Source organism: Notothenia rossii, assembly GCF_949606895.1.
Source record: "Notothenia rossii genome assembly, chromosome: 2".
In the NCBI taxonomy this organism is placed as follows: Eukaryota; Metazoa; Chordata; class Actinopteri; order Perciformes; family Nototheniidae; genus Notothenia; species Notothenia rossii.
Genome location: NC_136904.1, coordinates 43,537,717 through 43,564,981, shown reverse-complemented (window position 1 = coordinate 43,564,981; position 27,265 = coordinate 43,537,717). Strand labels below are relative to the sequence as shown.

General features: G+C 42.1%; 1 protein-coding gene across 2 annotated transcripts in view; it reads right to left on the bottom strand.

Annotated features, from left to right (window-relative positions):
• Positions 1 to 27,265, bottom strand: part of ano1a (anoctamin 1, calcium activated chloride channel a) — a 98,587-nt gene that overhangs the window by 39,461 nt on the left and 31,861 nt on the right. For both annotated transcript variants that reach the window (XM_079664540.1, XM_079664539.1), the window contains exons 5-9: positions 26,464 to 26,615; positions 19,607 to 19,661; positions 7,190 to 7,241; positions 3,299 to 3,354; positions 3,022 to 3,063 (exon numbers count right to left, since the gene is read on the bottom strand). In XM_079664540.1, coding sequence (XP_079520666.1) covers positions 3,022 to 3,063; positions 3,299 to 3,354; positions 7,190 to 7,241; positions 19,607 to 19,661; positions 26,464 to 26,615 — 357 coding nt within the window. The remainder of the gene's footprint in view (positions 1 to 3,021; positions 3,064 to 3,298; positions 3,355 to 7,189; positions 7,242 to 19,606; positions 19,662 to 26,463; positions 26,616 to 27,265) is intronic.

The following is a 27,265-nucleotide window of genomic DNA, read 5'->3' as shown; positions in this document are numbered from 1 at the left end:
CAACCCAACAGGGACTTCTGTCATGTTGCTAATGTGAAACAAATTTGGACTAGCAGACATCAAGGACATTTAAAATGCAATGCTAGGTATTATTGGATTGCATTCATTGTCAGCATTAATAACTGCTTAGAGCACACACTGCTGTTATTTGAATAAAGTATTGCACTTATAAATCAAGGTGACTCAGATGAGCTTTTTAAATGTTTAATTTAAAGCATCTCTTATCTACAGTATATCATGGAAACTGTTCAAGACTGAAAATCTCTCTAAAAGATTGAATGTTGAGGACATGTTGATCCCCCAGTGGAAATGCTCCTACAGTATAGTCCAAACTAGTTTAATCGAGATGTTAACCTCCTAAGCAACTTGCTTTAGTTACAAAAAATGGTTGTACTGTATAGGTTGTGTTTCTTGGAAAGCCTCAGATAAATCCTTATTCATTAAAGTTTGGAGAACCTGCGTTTTTTAATTTTTTAATTGGTGGTTCAATGGATTCAGACCATTACTAAAGACACTCTTATCAGGGAGCAAGTGAGCCATATCAATCCTCTATCAGAAAACACTTTGTAATCGTGTTGTAAGGGGGGAGACAGAGGAGAAGGGCTCTGGCAGTGTTTAAAGACTAAATAATGTAGAAGAAAATGTGAACAGACTTGGACAGTTTCAGAAAACCTTGATCAGAGCTGCTGTCACTTTGAGTTACGTTGCTGTCACCTCAGTTCCAGCCGTAGATCTGCAGTGGAACAGACAATTTTTTGGTGATAATTGTAATTGTTAATTCAATAACATTTTAAAATCAACATTGTCAGCCAAATCCAGAACACTGGACACAAATGTCAGCCCACTGCTCCTAGTAGTAGGATGGGTTAAACGCAGAGACCAAATGTCACAGTGTGTGCAGTGTGCATGTATGTGTGACCATTAGAGAGGGTTTCATCCTCCGATTCTATTCTATAATTCTTTCAAATCATTGATTTATTTAATAAGTAGTGAAGGAGCCAATTAGCGATCTGGGTATAAAGGTAGGAACCAATGTTTGTTGATTCAAGTTCCGCCGGATGGCCAAAGCTGTTTTTGACCACACACCTGAGCACACACAAAAACACGGTATACACGCACAATCGCTGAGTTAAAGTTGGCTGTCCAAGCTAGTGTCATTGTTTTTACGGTGAGGGAATCGAATGGAAATTAATAGATAGCATGAATGGAAAATAAATGGAGTGAGTTTCCAATTTGAAACTTTAGTATCTGACTTTATATTCATCTTACAAGCAAAAGTGTGCGTCATTCACGTAAACCAAGTAGCACCTCAGTGGATACTCATATCCACCTGGACAGCAAATGATTCTGTAAATCCTGAATTCAAGCTACTTTTTTCCCATTTTTTTGGTTTTTGTATAGTTACGTTTGGGGAATTAGGTTACAGTAAAATCACACTGTCCATACAATCAAATTATTATTTTTTGTATTAGCAATTTAAGTCAAATAGGATTCACAACGTTGTGTGATTAGTGTGTTCTACAATATCGGACCAAATGCTCATGATTAATAAAACAACACTGAAACATGTGTATGTGTTTGTACTGTATGTGTGTTTGTGTGTGTGTCCCAGTGTCATTTATATGCAAATCTCTTTATGTACAGTATAATAGGGCCTTTACAGTGATTATCAAACAGCGTACTGAGTGTGTGCTCTGATCCTACTACTCTGAGGCAATAAATCACAGCTTTTTCACACACACTCCATTCGCAGGCAGAGCAGCAAATGAAGGCTTTTAATCACAGCAGGAGCCTTCACAGATCACTGAGACTCAACAAGTCATTCCTACATCTGAGGAACCCATTTCCTAAAAACACTATAAAAGTACGCTGATGTGAAGGCACTTGAATTTTTAGGCTGTTGCCGTAGTGACTGTTGCCTACAGTATAATTATGGAGAGTGTTAGCAGGGGAGGAGATGACTTCAGACGCAGCGTGAGCTCTTGTTTTCTTTTGCCCGGGTGATTTTATTCTTGTACAGTGGGAGCAAGGCTCAGAATGGTATCCATGCTGTACTGTTAGCACTAAGGTCTGTCAGGGTTTGTTACTCACCGGTTACAAAAAAAGAAGACCATATGTAGACTGTGAGCACCGAGGAGCATCACACAACGAAACTTTTCTTCCTGTGGCCATCAAACTTTAAAACTCCTCCTCCTTCTGCAGGAAGGATCATTAAACTATAACACCATGTGCAATATTAGGTTAATGTCATAATCTCATAACATTTGCAGTTTTAATATTTAATATTTAACCTAATTTTATTTAGTACGATGAGAAATTAGCAATTGGTATTAGTTGTTTTAAGTATTTCATATTTAGTATTTTACTTGAATGTGCTATATGACTTGTCACCAAATGACGTGTCACTGTCACAGGCCTATTCTCTACTGGGGCACTGTAATACGTCATTTCCTTCAGGATTAATATAATTCTATCTAATCTGATCTGATCTAATCTAAAGTCATTTTTTCTTTCCTGTATTGTGTTCTTTAGGTTGTGTGCATGTTAATGGTCTGCAAAGGCTAAAATCCCTGTGTTCTCTCCAGAGGGGGTTTCAGAGGGTGAGAAGAGGTGCTGCAGCACAGGCAGTATGAGACAAATAAAGAGCCTTTTGAACATTAAAGCATGGAGACATGTCACAGTAGAGACACAAAGTACAATTATGAACCTGGAAATGAGCAGAATATGTCCTTTTTAAGTCAAATGTATTTAACATGAGATTGTGTGTCATCGTTATCAGATGAAAAACATGATGCTGCTCAATGCAGCTTTTCTCCGAATCCTCCTCACTATGCTCATTTGTGATGTTTGAGAGAGAGTGACAAAGAGTGGGGAAGAGAAGTTGGAAGTTAATAAAAATGAAGAGGTGGTGTTGTGTTTCCTTTAGGGCTGATTGATGATTGAGTATCTGTAAATTAACTGAAGGTGTTGCTGTGGTGACATCTGGTTCAATGTATTGACTGGTGGACTTGCTCTACGTACCTTCCTGTCGTTTGCTTCTGCATTCACCCCCTCGATGTCTCCCTGTAACCATAAATGCACTTTGTTCATCATGCATGTAATGGAAAAAAGCCTTTAACTTAACACACAATTATAAATGAGAAACCTAGGATTATTTTACATATATTATAAAGTACCGTCAATTTAGCTTTGTTGATTTTCATATGAGAAACTCAATGAATTGGAATAAATCTCTCAGTATATAAACAGCAATTTATCAGACCGGTCAGGCAGAGATGGCTGTGAGATAAAGACTCACATCATGCAGAGGGTAAGCAGATGTATAGACAGCATTAGCTAGTAGACTGGTGATCCCTGTAAGAAGCCAAATAACACAGGATTATAATCCAGCAGAAGAGACACACGCATGCACACACGCACACACACACACATTTACATTTTACCAAAAGCAGCTACCATTTTTAAACTATAGTTAGAAATGTAAGAGGTTTATTTCTCCTTCAGAACAAATGGAAAGGCTCTCCTTTGTAGAAAGAAACAAACAAAACGTTAAACCGAGAAAGGTAGACTCCCCTTGAGAGTTCAAACCGAAGCCTTCATGGTAACCTTAAAGTTACATAGTTTATTTTTTAAATGTAGGTCTTATTTACAGCCTGTCCTCCCCAAAAAAGGACCTGACGTGTTTTTAATAGCAGCATCAAACAACCAATATTTGCATTTATATTAATATCTAGCAATTCAAAAGTTAGGTGACATATTTCAAAATGGGACAACTCCCCTCATGGGACCAGCTTTTACATCTTGTTGTGAAACCAAAATGCACCTTTGAGTTATTTAACGTACACTGTACAATATTACCATGATTTCATAATATTTAGCTGTAATATTTTACAATAAATTACTGTTTTACCACTTTACAGTCTTTACCTGTGATGTTCACAATATAATACTGTAATTTAGAATTTCACAGTGAAATCAATGCAGGCACAGTTAATTACTGTGAATGTACAGGATCAACGATTACCAGGATTTCACAACATGTTACTGTATTATTTCATAGTAAAATACTGTATTCAGACCATCCTCTGTGATAACACAACAAATTAAGTGATTTTCTTGTTTTTATCGCTCTTGCTTGGCTTTAAATACTAATTTCTTTCTTTCATACAGGTTTTACTTAAATTGAAAGGGGCACCGCTGCATGTGCCTTAAAATAAATGTAAAATTGAAATTGTTGTCTTGGCTTATTGTTTTCAGGTGCTTCCTGGGCATTAATCCTGAGACGGGCTCTAAAGCCAAAAAGAGGCATGGCAGTTTAAACCCCGATGTCAGCACATTCTTCAGAAAACTTGTTGACTTCGAGTGGATGTCTGACATGTGCTCCCCTCCTTGTTTTCTTTCTGTCTCCTGGTCTGCCCCTGGCTCCGCCTCTGCCCAGGTGCACCTGGGGCCCTTCTCACTTATTTTTCATTTCCTCGCTCCTCGGTCTCTGTCTCACCGGAAGTTGATTTGTCTGCGCCATCTTGAGTAGCGTCCCAATGACCTTATTTTTGCCGGAGGAGCGAGGAGCAATAATGGAGGAGCTATAATCAAGGAACCACCAGACCATCCTTCGATGAGATCCTCAGACACTCGCCCCGCCCCCTTACTGTGTATCGCTCACTGATTGGACGATGCAGTGCATGCAATGATCTGATGCTTCTTGACATGAGAGCCGTTTCCCAGCGGAGTGAAGAAAATACATGAACCTCACGGGAGTCCCTCCTCAGTTCATACCGTGTTTTGTTTCAATTAATGTATCATTTAGTTACAAATGTGTGATATATCTGAACAACAAAGTGGTCAAAAATCATTTAATTCATTTTTTGGAAACATTTTTATGATCGCTTTTTTCGTTTTACATTTTCATTTATTGTCATTTCCATTCAGTCAGTCATTAAGAGCTATTTAAAATGTTAATTTGCTACATATCCAAACAAACAAACAAAGTGTGCAATCCAATGAATGTTAATCTAACTGGGTTTTTATAGATAACATACTGTATCTCTTTTTCTTCTCTCAATTATTTGTATTTCTATTGTGCACTCTAATCAATATTAATCAAACTATTGTTCGTTTATACATTTAAAAATTTGATTTGATTTATTTGGGTCTACAACAGATGATACAAATGTTTGTGTCAGTAAATGTGTAGGCGGGGGTGTGTGTGGAAATAACGGGGACAGAGCTGGCTGCTGTCAGACAATCAGCTGTGCAGCGTCATCACAAACGGATGTCGCTTCACGTGACGCTCCGGAGGAAAGGACGTCCAATTGCTCTTAAAACTCATTTCCCTGCTTCTCGTGGTTTCCTTGCATCTCTCCATGCTTCCCTGGTGGGAGGGACTAGTCACAGGGAAACGACGCAAGTGAGGGACGCAAGGAATCCATTTAACCGAAGTGAGAAGGGCCCCTTGGTCTGCCCCTGGCTCCGCCTCTGCCCAGGTGTTCCAAATTCCACTCAGCCGTGTATATATAAAGAGAAGCTGGAGGAGAAGGAGGTCTCACCTATCCTAACGCTGGGAGACACTCTCCTTAGAATACCTCTTTGCCATTTTGATTCATATGTCTAATATTATAGTTCACTTTTCATTCAGGAAGTATGACGCTGCGCTGTCAGTATGCTTCTCCATGTTTGTGATTGGTCGAATGCTCCAAATACCACCCCTTTCATGTCCTAACTAGATAGGACACGGCTGGCTTGAGCGATCCACTTGATAACCCGCGTCGTATTACAGTTTAGCGAGAGCGCGTATGTTTTGGATTAGGCCAACCGGTTAACTCAAACATATCAGCTTCGTAGTATAGGCCTCAGGTAGTCCAGTTTTCGCGGCTTTATTTAGTTTCCCATAGGGTTTATATTTGATTTCTGGTTGGGGGGGGGGGAGCTCTGGGTCCTATGGCCCGTGGTGTGGCTGTTGCGGGTCTCAGCACGAGCCACCACCGCGGAGTAGAGGTTGGGGCCGTAACAACATGTCCTAGACACTGTGAAATCTACTTTGCACTTCAATGGATTAATAACAAGTTAAAATGGGCATTCTCTTTGTTTTTCTTTGTTGATTGAACTGATTGAATTGTGTAGTTATGGTAAAATCCCAGTTAACTAGTCAAATTTACAATATATTATCGTATTATTTGCATTTTTATATTTACAGTAAATTACTGGCTACTGTGTTGCATTACTTCTACAGTAAAAGTGTGAACGATATAGGTAATTACTGTAATTTATGTACAGCCAGGTACCATGCAGCTCTGTTCTGCTATATCACAGTAATTCCATGGGCATGGCAACTGTAAAGTCACTGTATGTAGTTGTACTTTTATTCGAATTTACTGTAAAATATCTACAGTCAATTACTGTGAAATATTTACAGTCAATTACTGTGAAATCCATGCAACTAATAGCCAGTAATTTACTGTAATTTTACAACCAAGCATTTTACAGTGTAGCTATTTTAACCCAAACAATGTTCTTTAACTTTTTCTGGCAAATTAGTCTGTTTGCCTAAATTGCCAGTTTTAATATGTTAAGAATGTGAGCTTAATAAAGAAACTGCAACCAACCAAAACAAATACATTCAAAACTGATAGGAATGAAGGCACTAAAATAAAAATAAAAGTTGTTACAAACCAGAGATATCCTTTACATTTTGTCTACATTGCAAAAGTCAGCTCAGATCGTCTTACCAAATGTTTGGCTTTGACAAAGACAGACAAGTGTATTTAAGAAAAAAAAATGGATTTCCCTCCACCAGTCCCTGCGTATTCCACATTTTCTGATCAAAATGTGACCAAAACATATTTATTGTATTTGTGTTTTCCAACTGAATTTTACTTCATAACACACATGCAAGAACTGTTGAACCCAGGTGCGACTGAATAACTTCACCAGTTACCATCAAATTTAAGTTAACACCACTGTGTAATAAAGCTTCACATAAGTGGCTGTGTTTGATTCGAGCACAAGAGGAAGGGTCATGCAGTTACTGCGCTCGATAGGTTTCTTCTCTCAGGAGAATGAATCTGTCACTGTGGAGATATGCTGGCATTCTTCTGTGGTAAAAATTACACTAACTCGGATGATAACAGCCAACATTAATTGCATATTGATTTGTATCTCTTGAATTAGAGCTGCAGGCAGAATCTCTTACCCATGGAGTATTTGGCTCGGGTGCATCTCGTCCTCTTCAGAACCTCATAGACCTAACAAAACATGAAAACATTAAAAACTCTTATTTACCAAATGTCCTGTAACAAAGGGTCTGTCTTTTTTATAAAATAACAAAAGACAGAGTTTGGTTTCAGCGGGAAGTAAAATGGGGTCATTGCAGTCAGTTTCTCCCTGTTTGAATTCCCTCAGTGTCCTGAGGTTCTGAGATTAAAACCAGTGAAAACATTGAATAAAGCAGTTTCAGTTTAAGTTTGTGTTTTTGCTAGGTTGTTTTGCTGCCGATAACGTTAGCTCAACTTGTTTCTCTGATAACTTAAGATGCAGACGTCCCATGACTAAAATCCTTCATCCTATTAAAATATAATACTGAAACCACAAAGATCTAAAAAGCCAACAAATGCACCAATTGCAGAGCTCCATCCAATAATGAGAAGCCAATCACATTACCCAGTCATTAGTCAAAGGAGGCTGTGTGTATGTCAGTGTTGTAAATGTGTACGCACAGAACATATTCGTTTTTCACTGGAGTCAAACAGAAGCAAAGGGTGCTATTGGAGCGAAGTGCACACCAGGGAGCACAGGGTGTTCTTTACTGATATATATGAGCAGGAAAGCACATTTGTAAACAGCTGCTTAAAGTGGACGTTACAATAAATTATGCTTTAACGAGTGCTGTATTGGCCAAAAGAAAGTCGAATAATATTTATACGATTTTGTCAACTAATAATTTTGTTGATTAAATAAGTTAGTGTGAGTTTTTCCACAAGGAAGCATGATAAAGGCAACACACTCTCACTCCCTAAGCGTCCAGGAGCGACGCTTGGTCAGGGTGACCGTGGCGTGCAGTTGGGATGCGCCGAGGCTCCTTCAGCTTCATAAACGGACGCAAAGAGCTTTCAACTGATTGCAATGTATTCCCATCGGCGGCGGTATTTGACACTCAGGGAAGCACCGCACCCGTTTATGTCAGCAGCTCTTAATTAAACCCCAAGGTCCCCTGGGGTTTTTTTTCACGACACTGTGTCTCAGGGGATCTTAATATTTAAGAACCTATTAATGTGTTATACCAGATTAACGGAAATAATCTCAGCTAACTGACGATACAAACCATTTTTACCAAAACAAAACAAGTCTCATAAGAAGCATCTAAATGACCCCTTAGCGAAAAATGCTAATGGACATTGGCACAGAACTCAAGATAAAAGTACCCTTATTACTTATCGTAGCTGCACATACAAGATGTCCGATTAAAGCTGAGGTTCCACAGATTATTTAGGTATATAGTATCATCACTGAGTGATCCGAACTCGCGACAGGGGAAGCAAACACAGAAATCACAACACGTACCTTTACGGAGCTTCTAGGGAGATCGTCTCACCGTAGCTGTCAATCTGATCAAAAGACGTGTTCAATGGCATTAAAACGAGAAAAAACGCGGCTGAATCGGTTAATCCATAGGTTTTTAACGTCTCTTTATAAAAAAAATATTTCATTTATAATCCATAATTCCATTTGTATGTAAAACTCGGACAGCAAAAGTTAGGAGCTAATGGTAGCCACCAGAGTGGCTGCTGCTTCCGGTCTTGGCTATGCGTCAGTCTAACACACACACATTACCAAATAAGGATTATGTGGGAGTTCCCCTCGATTCCATTGGCTCTGACGGTTAGAAAGAGATGTCACATGTCAAAATCCAGCAAGGGGAGCCAGAGATATGAAAAATCCACCCAAATGGCCCCAGAAGAGGTTTTTTCTCACACAGCTCACACAGTCCACAGACGGAACCAAGCTATCCAAGCTAACTTCGGTCGACGGGCGCTCGCCGGCTACTTTTATATATACTTCTGCAAGAAGACTGTTAATACTAACACACCAGTTAGTGTTGCAATCTACTTCGCCGTTTATTTCTTCGGAATTAAAGGTAAGGTTTTGATTTTTCAAGCTGGTAACACACCTGTTACTAGCTTGCCTTTCCTCACTACCGACACCAAGGTAGAGGGGACGGTTTTTTCTTTTTCTCTCTCACACCAGAGGAGGGGAAGATAAAAAGGGTATTAACACACCAGTTAATATTCTTTGAGAATAAAATTCTACACCGTCGATTTTTTCTCCGGATTAACGACAGGTGGGGAAGGATTTTTTCTCAGCAACATACCTGTTACGAGCGGGTCCTCTCCACGCCTTCACCACGGCGAACGAGATGGACGCTTCTCTCCCTCACACCAGAGGAGTCAGGGACTCGGAGGCTCGGCTTTGCGGCTGCGGGTCGAAGATATCAGGCACAGACTCACACCAGGTCTGCTCGTCCTGCCTCGGGCTGGAAAACGACCAGGAGGCTATCGACAACCCCGGCTCGTGCGGGCATTGTGCCCGCTTCACCATCAAGAGCCTCTGCCGACAGCTGGCACGCCAAGCTAGCTTGTCGGGACAGGACCCCCGCCGCGGTGATTGAGCCCCGCGCTGTGTCAGGCTGGGGCTCAATAACAGCGGCAGCTGCTGAACCGGAGCCCCGCGCCGTGTCAGGCTGGGACCCGGTGGCGGCAACAGCCGCGAGAGCGGAGCCCCGCGCTGTGTCAAGCTGGGGCTCCCAACTGGACCTCACCATGGTCTCGCCCGCGGATGATGTCCTGGAGTTGGACTACATGGAGGACGAAGAGGATACCTCTGAGTTCCTCCTGTCCGACTCGGATGAGCAAGACGATGATGTCTTCGTGTCATCAGCTCAGGCTGCAAAGCCGGGAGCGATGGCTGCTCTCCCGGGCGATAGCGCACCAGCTTCGCCCTGTCTGAGCATGGACCTGCAGGCCGTGTGTCAACGTGCCGCGTCCAGGCTGGACATCCCATGGCCCGAAATGGCCAAGGAGAACTCCAGGTCTCGCTACGAGGGGAACACTTTGCCCCACGCAGCGAGGACAAAGAGGCAGCTCCTTCCAGTCTTCCCGGAGATGCTGGATGAGGTGTCGGTCTCGTGGAGAGACCGCCCCTTCAGTAATAAGGCCCCAATCCAGGGTGCCTCCTCCCTGGACTGTGACGGTATGGAGAGGCTAGGCCTGCTCCGCATGCCGCCCATGGAACCGCTGGTGGCAGCCCACTTCCAACCGAGGCTGGCTCTGACACCAAGCAGGAACCCCATGCTACCGGTGAAGGCAGACCGGTTCCAGTCAGCGATGATGGAACGGGCCTATAAAGCCGCAGCGTTGTCCGCCAGGGCACTTAATGTCTCCTCACTGCTGACCGCCTATCAGGCGGAGCTCTGCGAGGACCTATCGAGCAAACCTGGGCCGGCCGTATGGGACGAGATCGCAGCGATCACGGACATTTGCCTCTGTGTGCAGCGCTGTGCAGTCCAGGCCACGGGCAAAGTCATGGGCATAATGGTGGTACAGGAGAGAGCCAGGTGGCTCAACCTGACCAACCTCCCAGACCGGGAAAAGGAGGATGTTCTTGACATGCCTATCGTTCCCGAGGGTATTCTCGGCTCCGCTTTAGTCTCGATGCAGCGGAGATGTGAGTCGAAAAAAGAAGGAAGACGAGGCCCTGCACCTCTGTCTCCCCCGAAGGGTCCAGCCGCTACCTGCGACGGTCTCGCGGCAGTCCTTCGCCCAAGTTGCCTCACGTTCTGCCCGGTTCAAGGTACCGAGGCAGCAGAGGCCACAGCCCGCCCCGAGTCCCCAGCCCAGGCAGGAGACGAGGACGAGCTGGCCGAGGAAATCTCTGGTTTCGGCAGCTGCTGTTCAGGCACAGCCGACTCAGATTTTCGGTCACCAGTCGAGGAAAAAGAAGCGGGCGGCCTGACAGCCTCCTCTCCTCTCCTCGGTGACAGAGCTGGAAGTTCCCTGTTCCCCAGCTCCAGATGTGTTTTCGGGGTACCACCAGGCCTCCATCTTCCCGCCGCCTCGAGTGATGCCGCAACGCCATCCTCAAGTTCGCGCCAGAAGGGAAACAGACTTAATACCAGAGACAGCGAGTTCTGCTATCTGCCTAAGTCACAAAAACACATGTCACAATTGTTATTGTTTTCAAATAAATAATTTTTCACTGTCGCATCCAGGCTTCAAGCCGAGGGCGCAGTCCAAAAAAATGAAAAGAAAGACAATAAAAACAATAAACAGTCTGTCGCCTGTCCCTCTTTTGAGAGCAGCTACGGCCTCTCTCAAAAGGCGGTAATAGACGGGTCTGTGAAGGCACCACCGCCATGCGCATACGCAGTGACGACTGGGGTTATAGAGCCGCTACCGTCACGTGCATGCGCAGTGCCGGCTGGGGTTGTGAAGGCACCACCGTCACGCGCATGCGCAGTCTCGGTGGGGATTGTCGAAATGGGGTACCATCGTGTTCAGACGCTAGAGGGCCCCATAACACAACAAATAGAGACTCAGAGGGTAAGAGACGTGACATCTCCGCTGGCTCTAAGGAGCAAACAGTGGGAGATGCTCACAGCGTCTGCTTGGGTTTTCAAGACAGTAACACGGGGCTACAGACTCCAATTCGCTGTCAACCCCCTCGCTTCTCGGGCGTTCTGTATTCACAAGCCCGAGGAGGGTCAGCCCATATTCTGGAGAGAGAGATTCTCTCACTTCTAGAAAAGAAGGCTATATCTATAATACCCACCGAGCAGAGTCAGAGCGGCTTTTATTCCAAGTATTTCCTCGTTCCCAAACGGGGAGGGAACGGAATTCGGCCAATACTAGATTTGAGGGCTCTGAACAAATATCTAAAAAGATACAAATTCAGAATGCTCACTCACACATCTCTGCTGCGTCTCGTGCGACAAAATGACTGGTTTACATCAGTCGACCTGAAATATGCGTATTTCCACATCATATTACCCACACAGGAAATATCTGAGGTTCGCATTTCAGGGGATCTGTTACGAATACAGAGTACTTCCCTTCGGTCTGTCTGTCAGTCCAAGAGTGTTTGTACAATGTACGGAAGCCGCGATAGCCCCGTTAAGACAACAGGGTATTCGCCTGGCAACCTACCTAGACGACTGGCTGCTTCTCGCACAGTCGGAACAGGAGGCTATTACGCAGACAAATGTCCTCGTAAAGCACCTGCTCAACCTGGGTTTCATAATAAACACGGAAAAGAGCGTGTTGTGCCCAGCACAGACTGTACTCTTCCTGGGTTTACACCTGAACTCGGTGCCTTTTACAGCCCGCCTGTCAGCGGAAAGAGTGAAAGCTTTCAGAGCTTGCCTCGCTCATTTCCAGCTGTGCAAACATGTTCTTTTCAGATCATGCCTGCGGTTACTGGGGCTCATGGCGTCAGCCATCCTGGTCGTACGACTGGGACGGTTACATATGAGGGAGTTTCAGCGCTGGGTAGCCGCTCTAAAACTAAACCCCGCGCGTCATGGAGCGTGGAGAGTGATGGTTACTGTGAAATGCGTAATGGCACTGCGCCACTGGCTGCACCCGACTTTTCTGGTACGAGGCGTGCCTATGGGTGCTGTCCTTTCACGGAAGGTGGTCACCACAGACGCATGTCTGACAGGCTGGGGAGGTATTTACGAAGGTCGTCCGGTGAGGGGTCTCTGGAGCAGAGACCTCCAGCGGTCGCACATAAATTACCTGGAGCTTTTAGCGGTGTTCCTCACCCTAAAACGCTTTCTGCCTTTTCTCAGAGGACACCACGTCCTCGTGAGGACGGACAATACGACCACAATATCGTATATAAACCGACAAGCGGGTTTGCGCTCTCTCCAATTACACATGCTGGCACGCAAACTGATCTTGTGGAGCTGCGGCCGTCTCCTCTCTCTGAGAGCGACGCACGTACCGGGTGTGATGAACCTCGGGGCAGACCTGCTGTCCAGAGGTGTACCACTGTATGCAGACTGGACTCTACATCCAATGGTTGTGAGCCAGCTGTGGGTGCGTTACGGCCGAGCCGCGGTAGATCTGTTCGCATCAAAAGAAAATGCTCACTGTCAGCTTTTCTTTTCAATGCGCGATCAAAACGCACCATTCGCGCACATTTGGCCTCCGGTCCTCCTGTACGCGTTTCCACCCCTGGTGCTGATACCCCCAACTCTGGCCAGAGTGAGGGAACGGCGACACACAATGATCCTGATAGCTCCGCACTGCCTGCAATGTACTGGCTGGCGGAGATATATCAGCTGCTGTGCGGTCAGCCGTGGCAGCTCCCCATACGCAGAGACATACTGTCTCAGGCGGGGGGGACGATCTTTCACCCACACCCGGAGCGCATGGCCCTATGGGCCTGGCCCTTGAGTGGTATAATCTGAATGCAGTGGGTCTCCCGCAGAAGGTGATAAACACTATTCAGAGTGCTAGAGCTTCCTCCACTAGGTGTCTTTATGACTGTAAGTGGAGGGTGTTTGAGGACTGGTGCCTTCAAAAAGGGCACACCTCTTTTCAATGCCCTGTGGGAGTGATTTTATCATTTCTACAGGACCTAATTGATAAACACAGAGCTTTCTCCACGATCAAAGTCTACCTGGCTGCTATTGCTGCATGCCATGTGGGTTTTGAGGATAAGACGGCCGGCCAACATCCTCTGGTCTGCCGTTTTATGAAGGGAGCTCGCAGGCTCCTTCCTGTTTCCAGGTCACTGGTGCCCTTATGGGACTTGACAGTGGTTTTAGATGGGCTCACTCGAGCCCCATTTGAACCCCTGGAAGAAGATGACATGAAGCACCTGTCACTCAAGACAGTGCTGTTACTGGCCCTGGCATCCGCCAAGCGAGTCAGTGACATTCATGCGCTATCCGTACATCCTTCATGCACTCAGTTCGCCCGAGGGTTAACGAGAGTGTTGCTGAAGCCCAACCCTGCCTTTATACCTAAGGTGGTTGGTTCATGTACCCCCATTGACATTGAGGCATTTCCTCCGCCGCTGTGTCCCTCCGGGGAACAGCAGCCGAATTTGCTATGTCCAGTCCGTGCTTTACGCACTTATATGGACAGATCAAAAGAGTCTTGTCATAATGACCAACTCTTTGTGTCCTGGGCTAACCCTCAGAAGGGCAAGCCTGTTACTAAGCAACGGCTCTCTCACTGGATTGTGGAGGCAATTGCTTTGGCTTACACGAGTCAGGGTCTGCAGGCACCTTCGGGTTTGCGTGCTCATTAGACTTGTGGTCTGGCTACATCCTGGGCTTTGTTCAGGGGTGTTTCCATCCAAGACATTTTTGCAGCGGCGAGCTGGTCCTCGCCGCTCACTTTTGTCCGCTTTTACAGATTAGACGTCTCTGCTCCCAGTGTGGCCCATGCAGTGCTGGGCCCCCTGCTGAGTTAGAGCTCTAACTGTTCAATTCTGGTTGGGTTTGGTGATTTTCGAGATAAGCTCGTCTGGCAATATGGGAGCTACAATATCCCATAGTGAGACATCGAACGGAGTGTTACGAATGAGAACTATAGGTTACTTACGTAACCCCAGTTCTCAGAGTAACATGAAGTGAGATGTCTCACCAGACGGCCCTCCTTGCTATGGTGAAGTGAGAAGGGATGCTTATTTTGAATGATGCATGCGGCGTAGCGCAAGCTACTTATAGGGGGTAGATTCCCTGACGCTGACGTCAAGATCACCAGCCAATCAGGATTGGAGTAATGAGATTGATGCTTCTGTTTGCTCCGCGATGAGGCGCATCCCATAGTGAGACATGTCACTTCATGTTACTCTGAGAACTGGGGTTACGTAAGTAACCTATAGTTTTTTACCATGTTCAATCTGAATTTTCTTTAAAATAAAAAACATCTATATTGACTATATCTTACTTTTCTACATCCAACTCACAGGTTTATCATTACTTTGAGAAAAAAGATTATTAATTTAACCCTTTTAGAAGGGAAGATATGGTCATTTGTTCTGGGAATGTCATTTTCAAGCCTGAAACCTGAAAAACAGGCTCGGGGTTTAACAGGTTAAAGCAGACTTTAGTTACACCTGAGTCAAATTCAGTGAAGGTGATTGTCAAGTGCCAACAATCAGGAGAGATATTTGATTGTTGGTGCATGAGAAGACTAAACATTTATCTGCAGATCTCTATAAAGTCATCCTTTTCATGCATGAATTATGAAAACCTCAGTCAGGATTTTTTTACCAAGTGTTTTTGTTGCTCTTGGGGCATGAAAAACAAGATTTGAACTCTAGTTTTTTCAAATAGATTTGTATAATGTCGACTGGTGGACAGTATGCGTTCAGGGTTTGATCTGAAGAGATGTACATTTTGAAAAAATGATAAATAAAGATGTGCAAACTTAAAATTACATTATAAAAACATAAGTATGTTGATTTACGGCCCAAACATATATTGCAGATTAAGTATTTTCGTGAATAACCAGGGCCAGGGGCCAATTTGAGGCCCCACGCAGTTATTTGATGAGTGTTAGTGGAGCCTCGCAGCGGCGAAACCGTGCCGCGCCACCCTAATTGCGCCACTTAAGCACATACTGTGGGTGCGCCTCAGATGAGGCCCCCCTCCGCAAGGTGTGGCCCCCTCCACAAGGTGAGGCCCCACACAGTCTGCATGATCTGCCTGTAGGGAGGGACGGCCCTGGGAACAACAGCAGCAGTACCAGTACGAATTGTAGTTGAAATATAGCCAGTGATGCATGACGTCCACTGTAATGGTTAACCATGATTTCCTGCAAACATAAAATCAATACTTTGATCATTTATGAATTATATGATTCCTTAGTTGTTACTTGATGTCACCACATTTTTTATACCTGCAGGGGACGCTTTCCATAAAAGGATTGACAAGATATAGATGGGTGACTTGGTCCGTGTGGCTTTCTGTCGTCCATCTTGGTTTAGAGACATGTATCATGCACTTACACTGACTTGGCACTGAGTAGCAGTGTATGGGATGATGCAATAGGGTCCTATGATGCTGATTGTGCAACTATGCAAAAAAAAAAATGCATATACAAAAAAACACATTTTGAATAGCTGTCCAGTGTAGTGACCTCTATGCATGAAAGGGATCATTACTCGTTATTCTCTACTACTAGTTAATTAAAAACTGTATATAATTGCTATTTTGCACATCCCTTTCAAGATTTTCAAAGGTTTATTGACATATCATATACACAACTACGGTGTAGTTATGCAATGAATGAAAAACTTGGGTCACAGGTTCTTCAACAGTGCATTACAAGACATCTATCAATACAGTATGTGTGTATACCTCCACCATTACATTTCCAAATTCTGCATATTTCGTATACTACTGTATCTACAGGACTGTCTCAGAAAATTAGAATATTGTGATAAAGTTCTTTATTTTCTGTAATGCAATTAAAAAAACAAAAATGTCATACATTCTGGATTCATTACAAATCAACTGAAATATTGCAAGCCTTTTATTATTTTAATATTGCTGATTATGGCATACAGCTTAAGAAAACTCAAAAATCCTATCTCTAAATATTAGAATATCATGAAAAAGTATACTAGTAGGGTGTTCAACGAATCACTTGAATCGTCTAATTAACTCGAAACACCTGCAAGGGTTTCCTGAGCCTTGAAAAACACTCAGCTTGGTTCAGTAAACTAAATCACAAGTATGGGGAAGACTGCTGATCTGACTGCTGTCCAGAGGACCGTCATTGACACCCTCCATCAGGAGGGTAAGACACAAAAAGAAATTTCTCAAAGAGCAAGCTGTTCACAGAGTGCAGTTTCAAAGCACATCCACAAAAAGTCTGTTGGAAGGGGGAAATGTGGCAGGAAACGCTGCACAACCAAGAGAGATGACCGCAGCCTTAACAGCATTGTGAAGAAGAGTCGCTTCCAGAATTTGGGGGAGCTTCAAAGACAGTGGACTGAAGCTGGAGTCCAGGTATCAAAAGTCACTGTTCACAGACGTGTCCGGGAAATGGGCTACAATAGCCGTATTCCCATGGTCAAGCCACTTCTGAACTCAAGACAACGGAAGAGGCGTCTGACTTGGGCTAAGGAAAAGAAGCACTGGACAGTTGCACAGTGGTCCAAAGTCCTCTTTTCAGACGAAAGCAAGTTTTGTATTTCATTTGGAAGTCAAGGCGCCAGAGTCTGGAGAAAGGCTGGAGAGGAGCAAAATCCAAGTTGCTTGAAATCCAGTGTGAAGTTCCCACAGTCAGCGATGGTTTGGGGAGCCATGTCAGCTGCTGGTGTTGGTCCACTGTGTTTCATCAAGCCCAGAGTAAATGCAACTGTGTACCAAGAGATTTTAGAGCACTACATGCTTCCGTCTGCTGAAAAGCTCTATGGAGATGAGGAATTCATTTTCCAGCATGATCTGGCACCTGCCCACAGTGCCAAAACCACCAGTAACTGGTGTACTGACCATGGCATTACTGTCCTCGATTGGCCTGCAAATTCCCCTGACCTGAACCCCATAGAGAATATGTGGGGTATTGTGAAGAAGAAGCTGAAAGACACCAGACCCAACAATGCTAATGAGCTAAAGGCCGCTATTGAAGCATCCTGGGCATCCATAACACCTCAGCAATGCCACAGGCTGATTGCCTCCATGCCACGCCGCATTGATGCAGTAATCCGTGCAAAAGGATTCCCAACCAAGTACTGAGTGCATTAATGGGCATTTTCAAATGTTTGATTGTGTTTTGCTGTTATAAATCTTTTTTTTTTACTTGGTCTGAGGAACTATTCTAATTTTTTGAGATAGGATTTTTGAGTTTTCTTAAGCTGTATGCCATAATCAGCAATATTAAAATAATAAAAGGCTTGCAATATTTCAGTTGATTTGTAATGAATCCAGAATGTATGACATTTTTGTTTTTTTAATTGCATTACAGAAAATAAAGAACTTTATCACAATATTCTAATTTTCTGAGACAGTCCTGTACATACATAAGAGTATAATTAATGTGTATAATATCGGTTAAAATAAGTGCTTCAACATATTTAACATTGCAGGAAAGCAATATATTAGACGTTAAGTACTTTGTCAGGCTTAATATTTATCTGTAGATAGATACCCCCAAAACTCTTTTCTTATTTGAAAGAAGACATTAACCTAAAGTATTCTTTAATGTGTCGATAAAGGTTAATTAGTTTGTTAGTCTGTTTTGCACATCCTCATACCTGTTAAGCCCCGAGCTGAGATTATTTCCGTTAATCTGGTATAACACATTAATAGGTTCTTAAATATTAAGATCCCCTGAGACACAGTGTCGTGAAAAAAAAAAAACAGGGTCCCCGCTTGGGGCTTAACAGGTTAAGGGTTGTTTATATTTTACATCATTACTCAGAATCTGCAAAGTAACTAAAATAAATGTAGTGGAGTAAAAATACCAGGTTAACCTCTGAATTGTAATGTGGGTATATATTAATGCTGCCCATTATGGATACAAGCGATTTTCACCCATTTAGTAATTACATGTTTTAAATTTGTACACACCAATTTGTTTCCTATTGCCTAAACCTCCAGGGCTGCACACAGTTTAATACTGTCAACTTCTAATTTTGGGGAAAACGTCTTTTAAAACTACAATTCCCAGTAGAGACGTGCCATAGAGAACATGTTGCGAAACACAATAGCCAGCATGTGTAGTTCTGGGGGGGCGTTAGAGTCCAGTTTTGAATAGTCTGCTGTGGTTTCGTTCCATTTCAAAGAGCTTGACGCTCGGCGTAATTTGGCGCACTGCCAGTCCAACATCCAAATCCCAGAGCTTGAAGATTAATCACAGGGTTTGTCGCAAAGCGGACAGGCGTCGTCACAACAATAGCTGGGGATTGTGGATAGTGTAGTCTCTTTGGCGCTCCACATTTCAGAGAAAACAAGTTGTTTCTCAGAATTGAAGGGGAAAAACACAAAAGCATTGTACACAATTTAAACCTATCAATGTCGTTTAATTAACAAAGGTAATCTGGTGTTTTTGAGTTGATGAGTAGTGGAGATATCACTGTCAAATCAATCGACAGTAAGGAGAATACTTACTTCCGGGTGTACAATTCTCCGTTATCTAATGAGAATGGACGCTCACATTGCCTTTAAGAGCTGCCGACATAAACGGGTGCGGTTCTTCCATGAGTGTCAAATACCGCCGCCGATGGGAATACATTGCAATCAGTTGAAAGCACTTTGCGTCCGTTTATGAAGCTGAAGGAGCCTGGGCGCGTCCCAACTGCACGCCATGGGACCCTGACCAAGCGTCGCTCCTGGACGTTTAGGGAGTGAGAGTGTGTTGGATAAAGCATCTATTTAAATATTGTGTTTACAGAAGTGTCTTGGAAAAAAGCCATCATTAAGAAAGCATTTAAAAGTGACTAATCTACTAAAGAAATAATAGTCTTAAGACCAAAGCAACCAACTATATGACTAAGAGGGGCAGAGCCAAACATGGAATAAACATGCTGTCAACATGTTGGATTTAAAACTGTTTCTAAAAGTCTCCCTTCACCTTCAACCAATACTTACTATTGAGCTCCGGGTCTTGCTGTCAAAGAACTTGTCCCTGTCAGACAGATCAAATCTGGCAACAAAGAACACAACAGGTCCAGTTTGAGCAGGTACATAGAGTGCAGTCTGATAGTAGCATATTTATCAAATATGCTAGAAGAGGTAAGATAAAAGAAGATGAATAACATTCAACATCTGCAGGGTTATGGTGCATTCAATTAAATTAAATGTCAGGTCGTTTTAGCTCACACCTTTATCCAAGGCCACTTCAATACCACAGATAATGGTATAGAAATTGCTAAATTGGCCTTTGTTGTTCAGCATACAATATGTTTTTTATTTAACCTAAAAAGACCATTGAGGTCCTCCTTTAAAGTTTAAAGCCTGAAAGAGAAATACCTTTTTCATACTTCTGTTCTGATTAAAGGAATGTGGAGAAACAACCTCTTCTCTGTGAAAGAACCAAGATTAAGTGAATTTAAAAAATGATTGAATAACATGTAGAATGAGATGAAATTGTTAATGTAAAACAAAAAAACTCGCAAAAAAAGAACCAAATGTAAAATGACAGTGAAAATGTATGATGTATGTTAAAGTACAACAGTTAAAGTGAGGCTTTGTCAATATGTTTCATTAACGCCAGCTGCAACTTCCAACAGAGATATAATGAAGGGTGGAGCACTATAAACTGCTGTCACCATAGCCACCTCCATCTCCTGCTAATGATGTTCATGAGCAGGAAATATGCTGCAGTGATTTCCATCAGTGGCAACATTTACTGCAATTCAGGGCGTACTGCAAGTTGTTCATAAACAAAGTTACCCAATAAATGCATAATGAAATATTCAAAGGGCAAATCATCCTTTTCAAATCTAATGATAATGCTTTAATGTATTTTATTTCATTTTTACAATTTGTTGAAGTTTTTGAACCCTGGGAAATGGAGGGTGGAATATATGTGTCTATGGTTGTATTTGTTACTTACATGTATTTGTATTTAGATCAGTATGAATATATTGCGAGATGTGTTAACCAAGTTGCTTTACATCCCCCTTTAACCCTTTTTAATCAACAGAACATCATTTTAAACAATACTGCTGACAATTAATGTGATCACATGAAATATAAGAATAAAATAATTAAGATTTTATTACCAAAACACAGCTGTTTTGGCAATCTGCTGCTAACACTCTAGATACAAGTCCTTTTTAAAATAACATACTTAATTTCAGTCATATATAATTATTTCACGATAAAGTAGAATAATATAATTGTTACTTATCTATGTACTTTACTTAAAGACAGCAGTCCGACTCAGTAAAAATGAGTGTTATTCATATGGGGTAACAAAACTCAACATAACTCAATGTCTACTTTATTTGACTAAAGGACAGAGAGGAAGCAGGTCTGATCATGATGTTAGGTCAATTCAGATATATTTGTATCACTGTGCTGAACTTCTTGTGGTAACCACCTGGCTCTGTCCAAGCCACAGTGCTGATTTGGGGACCGCCCTGGCAGGTAGGCGGTCGTCAGGGCGGTTGTCAGGGCGGTTGTCAGGGCGCCTGCTGCGCAGCAATGGGGAAGCATCTTTAGAAGAAAGCACTGGAAAGTGTTTGCACTGACTGAGTGGGCGGCTGCTGTCAGTCACTCAGTGCTTGTATTGGCTGAAAGTCCAAATGGTGCCTTCACTGACAGGCGGCATTAAAGCTGATGTAGGCAATATACTACTTGGACATATTGGGCAAACATTCCATAATAACCTTGTAGTCTTTTATAATTCAAGTTGACTGAGATGAAACAAGATATCTGTTCTCCCTCTTGGTTTTCAGACTTCAGAAAATCTAGGCTTTGGAGGTTCATGGATCATGTAATAAAGAAAGCAATACTATTGGCTGTTCAACAAAGGCAGGTGAATTTGAATATCTTCGAACATGTTAAAAGTCTGATACAAATGCCGAATATCCTGCAGGAAATTTGCTATTCCGGCATTGGCAACTGCCTGCACTGAAAAGCTTCACCCAAAAACTGACTTTGACGGATCAAAAAGAGAGTCAGACAATATGGGCAGGCGTTTTAGAGATGAAGAGAATATGTTTCCAACAGTTTATTTTTCTACTTGCTGCTGCTAGAGCAACATTTTCTCTCCATCTTTCTAATAGTTGAGCTTTGTGCATGAGCTTACTGCTGTGGCACAACCATCCTGGCTGCAGTTAGCAGGATACATTATTGGCACATTTTCCATCTCTAAGGCACTCCACCAATATTGAATCACACTAACTCAAATGGGTTTTCAGTCGGACAAGTTGACAAAGAAAATGGGACTGTAACTGTCATATAAATGCCACTCTAAGTGTCCTTCGGGAATATGTTTGAAATTAATGACTACTTATAAAGGTTTAACTACTTAATGAAGAGCTTGCATATGCCTGTGGTTGATCCTTTTCCAGAAAAACGACTTAACCTGGGGTGCAACATTAATAATAACATTCTCAAAATTGATTATTGAATCTATAGCTCCAAATGGCCCAAAGATAAATTGCCTCCCAATCTGAAGGCAAATTGATCATTGAATTGGTTAAACTATTTAATTGAAATGGGTTGTTTGATTAGAAGGTCTGTCCATCCTTCGATTTTTCTCGTCACCCGTTCATCCGATCGACTTCACGTTTGGTGCCTGTAATCATGAGGACCCAAAGATGTGCTCTTTGGAGTGTGAAGTTGTTTGGATGAGTGGTTCTGGAGAAAGTTACACACAGCAACAGTTGGAAATACTAGGGAAATGTTTAATCAGAATTTTTCTTCCACACTTGCCCCTGCTAACATCTCAGTAAATGAGCTAGTAGATCATTTTTAAAAAATAAAAAATGTTATAGATGCCATTGCTCTAACTAAGGTAAAGGAAGTGACTGGAAAGAAAATATCTCCATGGAGAAAGGCCATGACCGTGAGAACAGAAAAAAAAGAGTGTAGAAAAGCTGAACGTAGGTGGCGAAAAACAAATCTCCAGGTTCACTTTGAAATCTATAAAGAGAGACTTGGCTTTTATAATCTGGAGTTGAAAAAGGCCCAACAGTCTTTCTTGTCTGACATAATTACCAAAAACAAAAACAACGCATGTGCCTTGTTTGCTACCGTCAACAGACTAACAAACCCCCCAGTGTCAGTAGCCTCTGAATTTCTATCCACCAGGGCCTGCAATGAATTTGCCTCCTTCTTCACTGACAACATTGAGAACATCAGACAAGCAGTCAGTGCCTCTGCATCAGGTACAGAAAATGTGTTGTCCCTGTGTCCACTTAAAATCAATTCAAAGACCATGACACTATTCCATCAGATTAATGATAAAAACCTAGAGGACATTATTCAACTTCTGAAATCCTCCTCCTGCTGCCTTGATATTATTACAACAGGGTTTTTCAAAAATGTTTTCCTTGCATGGCCTCAGATCTACTTCATATAGTAAAAAAATCTCTTCACTCAGGTATTTTTCCACATGCCCTGAAAACTGCAGTCATTAAACTGCTCTTAAAAAATAATAATCTAGATGCTTCAGTAATGAACAATTACAGGCCCATATCAAACCTGCCATTTCTAGGTAAAATCATTGAAAAAGTTGTTTTTCAACAGTTGAGTAACTTATTGTATTTAAACAACTGTTTCGATGTGTTCCAGTCAGGCTTTTGTCCAAACCACAGCACTGAGACTGCTCTTGTAAAGGTCTTCAATGACATCCACTTAAACACAGACAGTGGCAGAACTTCAGTGTTAGTATTATTAGATCTCAGTGCTGAGTTTGACACTGTTGACCACAACATATTACTAGACCGACTGGAAAACTGGTTGGGACTTTCGGCAACAGTTCTAAATTGGTTTGAATCCTACTTAAAGAACAGAAACAACTTTGTTTCTATAGGTAAATACAAATCTGAGTTGACAAATATGACATGTGGGGTTCCTCAAGACTCCATCTTGGGGCCTCTTCTCTTTAACATCTACATGCTACCACTGGCTCAGATAATGAAGAACAGCAACATAAGTTACCATAGCTATGCAGATGACACACAAATGTACATAACCATTTCATCAGGAGACTATGCTCCAATTCAAACACTGAGTAAGTGCATTGAACAAATCAATGACTGGATGTGTCAGAACTTTCTCCAATTAAACAAAGATAAAACTGAGGTAATGGTCTTTGGAGCCAAGGCAGAACGTATAAAAGTTAGCGCTGAGCTTCAACCTGCAATGTTCAAAACAACAGATAAAGCCAGAAATCTAGGTGTAGTCATGGACTCTGACCTGAGTTTCAACAGTCACATTAAAACAGTTACTAAATCAGCCTACTATCACCTTAAGAATATATCGAGGATTAAAAGACTAATGTCACAGCAGGATTTGGAAAAACTTGTCCATGCTTTTATCTTCAGTAGACTACTGTAATGGTGTCTTTACAGGTCTCACTAAAAAATCTATTAGAAAGCTGCAGCTGATTCAGAACGCTGCTGCTCGAGTCCTTACCAACACTAAGAAGGTGGATCACATCACTCCTTTTCTGAAGTCTTTACACTGGCTTCCTGTGTGTCAAATAATTGATTTCAAAATACTGCTGCTGGTTTATAAAGCACTGAATGGTTTAGGCCCAAAATACATTTCTGACCTCCTGCTAAATTATGAACCATCCAGATCTCTCAGGTCTTTAGGGACTGGTCAGCTTTCTGTCCCCAGAGTCAGAACTAAACATGGTAAAGCAGCGTTCAGTTATTATGCTCCAAATATCTGGAACAAACTCCAAGAAACCTGCAGGTCCGCTGCAACTCTTACTACTTTTAAATCCAGGCTGAAGACTTTTCTTTTTGCCGATGCTTTTAATTGAAACTGAGTGGTTGTGTTTCGTTTTTGGTTAATGAACATTTGGGGCTAGTAACCCCATGGAATCAGTGTCTGGGGACTTTTTCCTGGCTGGTTTTCTCTGTGTATGCTGCTCGGGACATATGTGCCATACAAGCGTACACAGCTCATGTTCGGAGAAACCTTAAAGAAAGGCATCAGTAAAGTGGAACTTCTGTGTGAACTATTCATATCTTAAACTGCACTGTAACTTTTTATTCATGTACTTTTTTCTCTTAATGTTTATTATTTGTTATCTTTGCTTTTTAATGACTGTTTTTAAATGCCTTTGTCTGAATGTCTTTCATTTTTCTAAAGCACCTTGAATTGCCTTTTCTTGAAAGGTGCTATATAAATGGCCTGGCCTTGCCTTGCCTTGCCTTGCCTTGCCTTGCCTTGGAGGCCAATCAATGGGCGGAACAGGCACGGCACTGTCTGATAAAGCCAGATTGAGTTCATGTAGTTTCTAAAGATATTTGTTACTGTAATCTAGGCTTAATCTATGGGAAGTGGCAGTACTGATGAAGATGAAGTGATGGAAAAGATGTGGAGGTAGATCTCCTGCTAGTTGTTAGTCAGAGCTGTAAATATAGCTGCCAACTGCCCACTCTCTCCTCCATACATTCCAGCAGGCTGATGTTTATGCTAAGACACTCTTCCTCTCTGATCATTGCCTTTTCAAAATGCTTTTACTTGTTGGGACTGAAAGCAGCAAATAAGTCCCTTTTTCTGTCTGTAGTTTATCCACTAAATGAGTCTAAACCTTTATTTTGCCTTTTCCAAAATCCTCCAACACACGGTTGAGAAAATGTAAATGACTTTTGCAATTCAGGGGGGTTGTGTTAATTTCCTGGAGGCAGAGAACGCTGGGGAATGGGAGCTTCAGCAGAATGTAGCAGGAGAGCGTCACGCTTCAGCCTTCCTGTCAAGATTTGATTCCAATTGACACCTCTGAGGTTGCTACCTCTGTGTGTGGGTAATGCTGCTTTACTCAGAGGTGAAACATCATCAAACATGGTAATTCTTCTTTTAGGCTTCAAATCGAACACAATATTCTTATAATCACACAGAAATAACTTTCATCTACCAGCTGGAGAAAATATTTCACCATGGGCTCTCGCTTCAGAATATTGTATCTACTGAAATATCTTACTGCAGTGTGAGATTATTATGGAAGTTTTACTGGATTAGCCTACTATGAGACAGACTACTGTATCAGTAAATAGTTGCCTCATCCATAACAACACTAGCATTCACATCAAGATGTGTCCACGCGACAAATGTAGGTCCAATATTTACTTTCTTAACTCTTGCTCTTCAACAAGTCCTGAGAAAATAATGTTTATTTAGCTGCTAAATGCACCACTCTGTCCACCAGCTAGTCGCTAACTGGGCTGATGCAATGGTCAATATGTTGTTGCAGAGTTATATTGTGTTGATCCAGTGTACTCGATTTGGAATGGACTGAAATGCTGATGTAAAAATCGATTTCATGGTCGGAAACATCTTAGCATTTTAAGTTAACAATCCATAGTAAATAGAGATGTCCTGAGACCATTTGCAGGACTTATATTTATATTCTTTTTTTTTTCTTTTGGTTTAGGCCTATCTAAACTATCTATATCAGTTCTACTCCTAACACTAGCTGTCAAAAACACCTCATATTAACATATTACAAAATGACACAGTTTAAGTGTATCAATCTATAGCAAAGGCTTTGTTCCCTTTGTGCCTATTTCTTTGCTGGTGGATAGACTGATAACAAGGTACATTTGACTATGATGACAATCGTCCAATATACCTCACAACTTCCATTGTAAAATAAGTGAATTAATGAGGTGGCATCAATGTATAAGTGTCCTGTAAACATTCTGTCAGAAAGTGTGCATCACATCTGTTTAGCATGTACATAGCATAGCAAAGATGCACAAAGCTACATGTGTTAGAAAGAGTACAGACAGAAAGTCCCCAGAGATGTGACTCACAGATGCTGCTTCTCTCTGGAGAAGGGGTGAGAGAGGGACTTGATGCTTTGTGGCCGATTGGCGTCCACTTTGGGGTGGAGGGGAGCTGTGACTTTGTGGATGAACAGTCGGATCTTCTCCACCAGATTACTGCCTTGTTTCACCTCGTAAACCTGCAGGGGAGGTCAAATAACTACATTCAGCTGGAAATCAGAGGACTGCATGTTATTTCACTGCATATACTTAAAATAGGTGGTCATATTGACACCAGAATTGTTTTCAAACGCTTAAAATGGCCAGATTAGGACAAAATATTGTGTGCATGTAATTAGTGAACAGAATGGGACCAAAACTAGGCCCTTGCATGACACCTTTACTAAATGAAGAGCTCTTGACTTATTTGGAACCATTAGATATGTCTAATTGAAGAATAGGATAGCCTTTGAACCTAAAATCCTGACTGCTGAGGTTTTAATCTGGTATTTATCTACAGAAATGCACAATTTTCAGACAATATTTTTGTGTTTTGTTCCAATTTACAAAACCTCTAATTTTGATTAATTTATGATAAGGTAGATGAAGTGAGATTCTTGCCACACACACTACCATTATAAATACAGAAAACATGATACAATATGGAATTAAACACATTTCCACTGGTTATTTATACATTTAGCTGTCACGATCTGTCTGTATTGTGTTTTGTCTTGTTTAGATCTGTCTTTGGTTTCCTGTCTGTGTGTGTTCCCTCCTACCTGTTCCCTCCTACCTGTTCTATTTCGTATATGGCTTCGCCCTCTAAGGCTATCGCTATTGGGTAATC